The 8476-nt window shown below is 38.5% G+C and overlaps 1 protein-coding gene across 4 annotated transcripts in view; it reads right to left on the reverse strand.

Annotated features, from left to right (window-relative positions):
• Positions 1–20: 20 nt before the first annotated feature.
• The window catches only part of LOC108749261 (autophagy-related protein 2 homolog B), a 9442-nt gene continuing 986 nt past the window's right edge, over positions 21–8476 (reverse strand). For 2 of the 4 annotated variants that reach the window (XM_018487837.1, XM_018487840.1), the window contains exons 2-15: positions 7544–7856; positions 7158–7468; positions 6895–7077; positions 6514–6738; positions 5971–6443; positions 5599–5901; positions 5320–5437; positions 4525–5201; positions 4176–4454; positions 2382–4100; positions 1519–2283; positions 1163–1437; positions 715–1016; positions 21–386 (exon numbers count right to left, since the gene is read on the reverse strand). In XM_018487837.1, coding sequence (XP_018343339.1) covers positions 150–386; positions 715–1016; positions 1163–1437; positions 1519–2283; positions 2382–4100; positions 4176–4454; positions 4525–5201; positions 5320–5437; positions 5599–5901; positions 5971–6443; positions 6514–6738; positions 6895–7077; positions 7158–7468; positions 7544–7856 — 6180 coding nt within the window. In that variant the 3' untranslated portion in view covers positions 21–149. The remainder of the gene's footprint in view (positions 387–714; positions 1017–1162; positions 1438–1518; positions 2284–2381; positions 4101–4175; positions 4455–4524; positions 5202–5319; positions 5438–5598; positions 5902–5970; positions 6444–6513; positions 6739–6894; positions 7078–7157; positions 7469–7543; positions 7857–8476) is intronic. The other 2 variants (XM_018487839.1, XM_018487838.1) reach the window with 2 other exon arrangements.

Here is an 8476-nt window from a genome sequence, read left to right on the forward strand (position 1 = left end):
ATATATATATATATATATATATATATATATCGTGAATATGTTAAAAAGTGGCTCGGCCTAACTGGCTGCGATCGAAAAGCGTTGTTTGAGCGAAATTGACTGACGATCCGATAACGATTTAACAATTTTCCCATTTTGTACCGACGGGATTAACACGTATCGGAATCTTGTCGCCACTTTTGTACCGCCTCTCGACGTGCATCGGGTACTAACGATGATCGCATGCCACCCAATACGTTGCTCGTCGCCTCGGTGGCCAGAATAATCGGTTTCACAACCGTCGGTGGAATTTGTCGCAATACACCGCCAACAGCACCGACAGTGCCCTTGTGCTCGTGTTCCTCACTCGCCACGCGAACCAGTTGAGTCGCAGTCTCGCCTAAACCCTGAATAATTAAACATTCTAATTATATATCAGAATTTCTTTTATTCAAAATAGAAAAAATGGCCAGGAAATAATGAGTTTAAGCGAATAAAAAGAATTCTTGTGAATAGAATGACATAAGTTTCGATATATATAAAATAAATTTAGAGCAAGTTAAAGTAGCATAAATTTAAAACAAATTCGGAAAAGTAGAGAAATTAGTTTTGTAATCCCAATAGAAACGATAAAGATAAATAATACAAATTAAAATAATTTTTCAACTATAATATAATTATAGATATAAAACACAAAAATACGTTATTTAATATGTCATATTATATTGGATTCACCTCTTTAACTAATGTGTAAGCGTTAGCCACCCCCTCTCGAATATCCAGTGGCTGACTATATCTCTTTCGACGACCCTTCTGCCCTTTGTTCTTACATCTAACACTGGGACCAGGACTAACTATATCATATGCAGTCTCAGCTGTAGTCTGTAACGCCTGTACGATTCTACATGTCAATTCCAATGCAGCCATTGCGGTACATGTTGTAAAACTATTTGCTCCGCGTTGTAACCCGCGGACAATTCTCCCGTCTCTCTGATACTGTTCGATTGGTAACCAAAATAGATCGCGTATTCCTTGAACTACAAGAGTACAAGCAAATATTATAGTTAGATGTATTTTTTTCATTTAGGATTAGCATGCAAAGAATGTTCAGTTTGATACAGTTTCAAAAATAACATCGCGTTTGATTTCCAAACGAAAGATCAAGATCAATTTATACACTCACACAGCTGTACTACAGAATACATTGGGCCCACACCACCAAGTAAACTCGGGAGTTGATTCTTCTTGATATCTTGCAACCATTCCGAAACTAGATATGTAAAAAGTTTGTCGTAACCCAACAATCCGTGCCTATATGATAATCTCTTCAGTCTTAATTCAGAACAGTTCAGTTCTGCCAAACCCATCAATAGACCCGCCAACGGTCCATGAGTAAAATCCATACGTTTCCCGTGATAATCCAATCTAATGAGAACTTCTGGACCGAATACAATATTTCTAAAAACAATTTTAAATCGTTAATACTCTCCGTGCAATTTCTATTCAATGATAATAATAATAAAAATTTCAATCACGCACCTAAAGTATATCGGTTGACTATCATCGTGGACCTGGTGGATAGTCTTTGTTTTAATCTTTTTCTCCCTGAATGTCAGTTCGTCTTCCAAGAGTATCAACAGATTCTGATCAATGATATTATTCTGCGACATATTCATCATTGCGTCATTCATCACCGCATCATCATTCACGCTCATAATGGGCGGATGATGCGTAGGTGTTCCTTGTTTCGATACGGGGGTGGATTGCGAGCTATTAGGTGTGCTAGAGCTTTCTTGATTTCGCTTCGATCCACCGCCTAATTCGTTAAAAAATTGTATTAAGAACAGTAGGCTATCTTGGTCTATGTTCAGTCGCAGTGGCAGTAGACTAAGTTTCAAACAACATTCTTGGGCACTTAATCTGGGATCCGGCCTTACGTGAACTGCTTTCATGGTAAACATAATAGAGTGAGACTGCCTTGGTTTCGCTTCGCTGCTATATTGATAAAGAAATTTGTTTATGTGCGATGACGCCAGTCTATCCCTTACTTCAATCTCGTGCACCAGTAGCACCTGCCTGGACGCTTCCCGGGTATTCTCCGGATAGACCTCGTGCTGGAAACGGACCTTGCTCAATTGCAGTTCCATCAGCACGTCGTGCCGCCGACCCGGGCCACCTAGTGTATGCCAATCGATCAATGATTCGTTGCTTCTCGTTGCACGCGGCGAGTTTGGCACGCTACCAAAATGTACTTCGTTCGGGCTAGACTTATTGAAGCCTACTGCACCTATAGCTGATCTACTTCTATAGAACAAAGATAGGAAAAAGAAAGAGAGAATGTAATCTATATTTGTAGAGTTGTACAGGCATTTGTTTTAATAATTTAACTTTGAATTTCATACCTTCCATGCATAATATTGTTGCGAATGTTATCATTGATGATCACATGCTTTGCAGATTGTGGTTGAGAACTATCGAAATCATTACCACCATACATGTGCCATATCAACGTCATTTCGCAAAGAGTATATTTCAATACTGGGACAGGATAATTAGGTGGAGTCTGCAATAAATCGGTTTTGCCGATCGGCACGGAAAAGTGATTATCCACTATCCTCAATGGTTCTTGGCATAACGATCGAACCTCAGGTACTCCATAGCGTGGTATTATTCCTGTACCAGCCTCCTCTCCTAAGATACAAAATTCATCATCGTCATCATCGTCTTCCATACTGCATGCAATTGTTTTATTGCATTCTTGCGAACTTTTTAGTGTCTCTGCCTCTCGCGTAGTAGCACATGAATCATCAGGAAAGAAGAATTCAACTCGATTTTCGGTCATTGGTATCTTCTCGCTTTCGTTACTACTCTGGGTTGTCGTCCCTTTTACAGTTTCTTCCAACGCATCCTCCATTAGACTGTAGACTCGCTCTACCTGACTCCTACTGAGAGTGTTAATACTCTCGACGCCAAGAAGATTTTCCTCATATTTCGTAGATGCCGGTGGCACGGTGGGGATACTTTCAGTACTGCTGTTGATCGTGCTATTCGGCTGTTGCAAATCACCGTCATTGGCGATATAAGTCAGTAACTGCATGAGAGCGCGACCGGAGTCCGAGCACGTGCGTACATGCAACACGTTGTTGCTTGCCCGAAGATCAACCCGTGGCACGCCACCATACATCCTCTCGTTCAAACGTAATGACAATTCGAACAGGCCGAAATTCATTACACACACATAATCCCGTTTTAGGTCCACCAATTTTTCACGCAGCTTGTCTGATATAAAGAGCGCGACATCCTCTGCGATAAAACGCAACGTTGACGTATTAGTCTGCGCTGTAATGTTGCTTGACACGCTGAAATTACCCAAGGTCACAACGGACTTTAGAGGTAGGTGAAGTGGCCTATAATCGATCGCGCAGTCCCACAGATGCAAATGCAGCTCAGTCAGAACGCCAGGCGGTGTATAGCCGGCGACAGGATGATCTGCCACATCCAAGCAATCCATCAATTCCGTGAACCACGAAGTAGCGGCGGAACACATTCGGTGCCTCAATGTAGCATTGCTTATACCTATCGCAACTCGGAAAGTCTTTATACGGTGCGTCTGATGAGCCGCTTGTATTCTCACTGCAACTGTCACCATATCCTTGTCGTTAGGATTCGCTGCTATATTACTACCGGATGTGCTGCGGTATATCGTTCTCTCGCAATATCGTGGTCTAACGCTATTGATACACCTCAACGGCGGTGTCTGCGATGGGCTTGTCGTCAAACCACAGTGATCCAGTGATATATTCCTCATCATAGTGCAAGCGTAACTCAGATTAGCATTCCCCTTATACGCTGACACTGAAAATATCGTGGCATCCTCTAGTCGTATGATCAATTCTCCTTGTTGCCCAGGTATAACGTTACGCATAGAATCACGCACGGGAGTATACATAGACAGGAGACCCTGATTGATGCTTAGAGTTATTGCCAACTTGCTCTGTGCTTTCTTAGAAGACATTCGTGCTTCTTTGTGATTCTTCTCGTTCGTTGCAGAATGAAATATACCTTCCTCATCCGAATCAGAGTCGGAATTATACTGGATCCCGCTTTTGCACATGCTGAATCTATAAATGATACATAGATTAGTGATACATAGATATTTCAGAATTTTACAGACTGTTTTAGGATAAATAGATTACTTGGGATAAGTAGACTCTTGTAAGAGAGTAGATGCCAGGTCGAGGCCAATGTGACTTTCCATATGAGTGGTATACTTGGGCCTGGGCGCAGACGGTTCCCATAAGAACAAATCAGTGTTGAATCGATTGTACAGTTGTTCGTAAATGCGTTTAGACGGTATCTGGACGGAAGCACAAGGTAAATTGATTTCCAATTGTAATCTAGAACCATGTATGCCTTCGTCGATAAATTCCAACATTTCTTGTCGATTGCCAGGTATAATTAGTTCCTCACCGTCACTATTAAAATGTTGAAAAAGATTTTCAATTGCAGACCAAAAATTTATTTTAAAAAAAGTAAATCACTCACCTTTGTTCGTACTTTTGACCACGTTCGTTGTTCTGACTATGAGATTTTGAATGAAGTGTGTCGGATTCACGCATAATTCGTCTAGAGGTGAACGGAGAAGGCGCATGTTTTGGAGTTTTCTCCAAGGTATCGTCTAAAATCCGTTTATCATTCTCTATTTCTTCTTCAGAACTATCCTCTAATGGAGCACCAAGACGTTCTGGATACATAATAACCACCACTCTCGCCCAACCAAGATCGTCATTGACTTGCTGACCCGACGCGGCGGTATCGTTTTTCTCGTCGGCTGTAGCTAGACCAATTTCGATTGGCGTGTCACCCTCGGTTTCTATGTACAATAACGATAGTCGCCGACATTGCAATTCATGCTTAGCTAGATAATGAGATCGGCTGTCCACAGTGGAGTGAACTTGTGCATCTGTCATTTGCACCATCATATAATCAGATCTCACAGATCTCTTCCACCATGGCGCACGACTCATATCGTGCAGTGGTCTTAAATCTGGTACGGGGAATCTAAATAAAAAAAGAGATAATGCATACATATGAATTACTATATACTTTAGTTTGATGTACCTCAATTTGATTGTACACGATGACGAAGAGATTTTGACATCTATTCTAGAATCTGGCAGTGTTGTACTGTCTACAGCTTGATCAAATAATGTCTGTTGATTCTGTAAGATGTCATAATTGTTAATATTCTGTCGATTGAAATAATAATTTTTATCAAATGGAACTAAAAAAATATATTAAAAATCATATTTGTACAGAGGATTTGTTAATTACACTTACAGCATCTCTAGCATTTACTACAGTATTATAAGTACATATTGGCTGCGGATTAAGAATAGCAGATATCCTATCTACAATAGTAATGTCTACTTCGCCTCTGCAGGGTTCCAGTTGAATGCTGAAAAGTGAAAACGGTATTAAAATAATTTACTCGTAATTTGTTAATCGATAAAATTGATTAATATTGTTTTAATAATTTCAAATAGTTTATGAGCAATTTTAGGTATTGAATGAAATATTTAAATTGCTACATTGCTTAATTTAAAGATAAATATTTACTCGAACTCTGTGCGTGGATGTGCAAATTTCGTCATGTGAGTATGTCGAACAGCCTTTTGCGTATATTTAAATCTCATTCTAAAATCAGTTTTGTTGGAAAATCCGATATTAGCTGTATTCGCTTTTGTAAATGCTAATAGCTCAACAAACTCCATCGATGGTGTTCTATACGAGCTAGGGTTGTTAGAGTCAACCAAACATTCTACAATTTCCAAACAAGCTAAAGTCAAACTTCCTGATATTGCGGAAAACTGATTAGTAGTCTTTTCACTGCCCTCGACTACTAATGGTGCAGCTAGTAATCTATAATCAATTGGGATTTTTAGTTAACAACCTATAAATACCAAAATCAGTTCGTCTTTGATAATGTACCTAATATGACTAAGTCGACAAGCCTCTGTGAGTAATTTTGATGCTGTATCAAAATCTTTACTTCCATAGCCGCCCATTGCAAACGTTCCTAATTGCCTGAAAAATTCCTTCGCCGCATTTCTCATCTGTCTTACACTGCTAGAAGTTAGACCGAGTTGTTCCACGCATGGCGTCAGTATATCTTCATGCAATAGAACTAGAGCGACGGAAGACACCCTTATGTGAAATTGAGTAGTCTCGGCGGACGTGTCGTTGTCTATGTTATGTCTGTGTCTATTATGTCTTGGCAGATTCGTTGCCGAACTTTTTGAACTAATGCTGCTGATTGATATGCTGCCCTCCATACTTAAATTATTGCTTGTGATCGAATCACACATTGAAGAAGATCCCGCCAATTTCATTGGTAGGAATTCGTCCTCGTTGTCAGATTCGTCTACAGATCCAGTAGACCATCCTTGAGCGTATCGTAGATCCTATAATAAAACACAACTTTTTTGTTGTATAAACATAGGAATATATCAAAGTATCAATAAATTAACGTACTGTGGTCTTCAAATCTTGCATAGAATGTGTTTGATGAATAAGCTCACGTTCTATACGATTGAAATCACTGCTAGCCATAGGTTTTTCCGTGTATCTTCTTGGAACAACATTACTGACATCTTCTAGATCTGGAGATGCTAGGCCATGCGCTAATTCTAATAAAGCATGAAGCTGCCTAGGACTCAGGAACAAAGTAAGCGATCCTAGAGTAATTTCCAGTTCTACCTGAAATATGTATTATTTCTTCATTTTAAAAGAATAGAAATATCTAGATATATAGAAAAAATATTATTATATTTTAGAATAAATGCAATATTTTTTTAGTGGAGAAAACTATATATAAGATCGTGAATTTAAAACATAAATTTACATTTACTTCACCTTTGGTCCCGATATTCCTTCTCCTTGTTTCATTTTTAATCTCACTTCTTGTCTACCTGCTAGCTTAGCAAACATGATAGGATTTGATTCATTTGAGTTGTTAACAGCATTTCCATCTGGAGGAGTGTGCAGAATGCTCTGCGTAGGAGACATTTGTGCGGAGGTAAATAGACTGTCCGAGTTCTGTTGACATAGGAAGAAAAAAAATTAATTTTTGAAAATTGTTTCTTCTCTATTACAATATCAATAAAACAGACCTTTACCTTAGAATCGGGAGTAGAGCACGTACTAGCCAACATACTTTTAGAGAACGTTCTCGCGTGCGAGGGAAATTCATCAGTATGAAAAGTTACTCCCTCCATGTAAAAACGCTTAGTGGAAAACGCTGAAATGATGTAACTTTTCGCAGATTCGTTGGGATCCAGAGATGTATTACTAGGATCTAATCCAGCCTCATCAGAATATTCAAGATTTTGTATCCATACTTCGATCGCTACTCCCATGGAAGAATTCAAAGGTACGTGTTCCAAACGTATCACAGTATCAATAAATCTCACTTTGACCCTAGATAAAACTGAAAGATACACGAATGATAAAAAAGCTAACTTTGGATTTAAAAGTATTGTACAACGTAAATCAAGCATCATACTTGAATCTATAGTCTGTGCAAACAGTTCCACTGCCTCTAAGGGTTGAGCATTTCCTGCATTGGCCGCGTCTTGTTGCAAACACTCCTGAGCGAGTTGCATACTGGACGTCATGGAACTCCACATAGATTCGAACATCGATGTTCCCGTTTCGATTCTTTGTCGCGGTTGTACCGTAAGTCTGAGACCCTTGACTTCTACATAACTTGCTTGACTAAGTAATGCTGACCATGGTATACTAAGAGATATCTCCATTATAAAACCGTCGACGAATTCCAGTGGGAGATGTTGTTGCTCCCCCATCTCATTGAGTGCCTGTGGCAATAAATTATTTATCCTTTTATAGAAATATTTCTCAATTATCCTTTTATAAAAATATGTCTCAATTATATATACTGAATTAAAAAAAAATTGTTACACAAATGAACAGTCATTATTTAGAATGCAAATGAGAAAAAAAGACTTGATTAGGCGGTGTGTTAGAGTGCGTGAGCTGTGCGATTTTATGTGATTAGCAAAAAAAATTTTTTGCAAGTAAGAAAAACCGGCGTTCCCATTTCGCGAGTAAAGAAACAATTCAATCGCGTTAGGGATAGAAGCTGAAGAAATAGAGCCTGTATAAATTAGCATTTATTAACATCTAGAAAATGGTGTTTACCGATGACTCGCACTACGCCATTGTTTCATACATTTACGCACAAGTTGCAACCAACTGCGCTTAACATAATTTATTATAATTATTGCTTCAATAATGAGTTAATGTATAATTAATATTTATTATTTATCTATTAACAAAAAGAAAAAAAAGAAAAATCTTAGGACCAAATGTCAAAATTTATGCAATCAACAAAATAAAATAAGATAGATAAATGTATAATATGGCATTTGTTAAAAAATATAATAGTAACTAAATATTTAAAATCAAATTAATTATT

This window comes from Trachymyrmex septentrionalis, unplaced genomic scaffold (assembly GCF_001594115.1).
Source record: "Trachymyrmex septentrionalis isolate Tsep2-gDNA-1 unplaced genomic scaffold, Tsep1.0 scaffold283, whole genome shotgun sequence".
NCBI lineage: Eukaryota > Metazoa > Arthropoda > Insecta > Hymenoptera > Formicidae > Trachymyrmex > Trachymyrmex septentrionalis.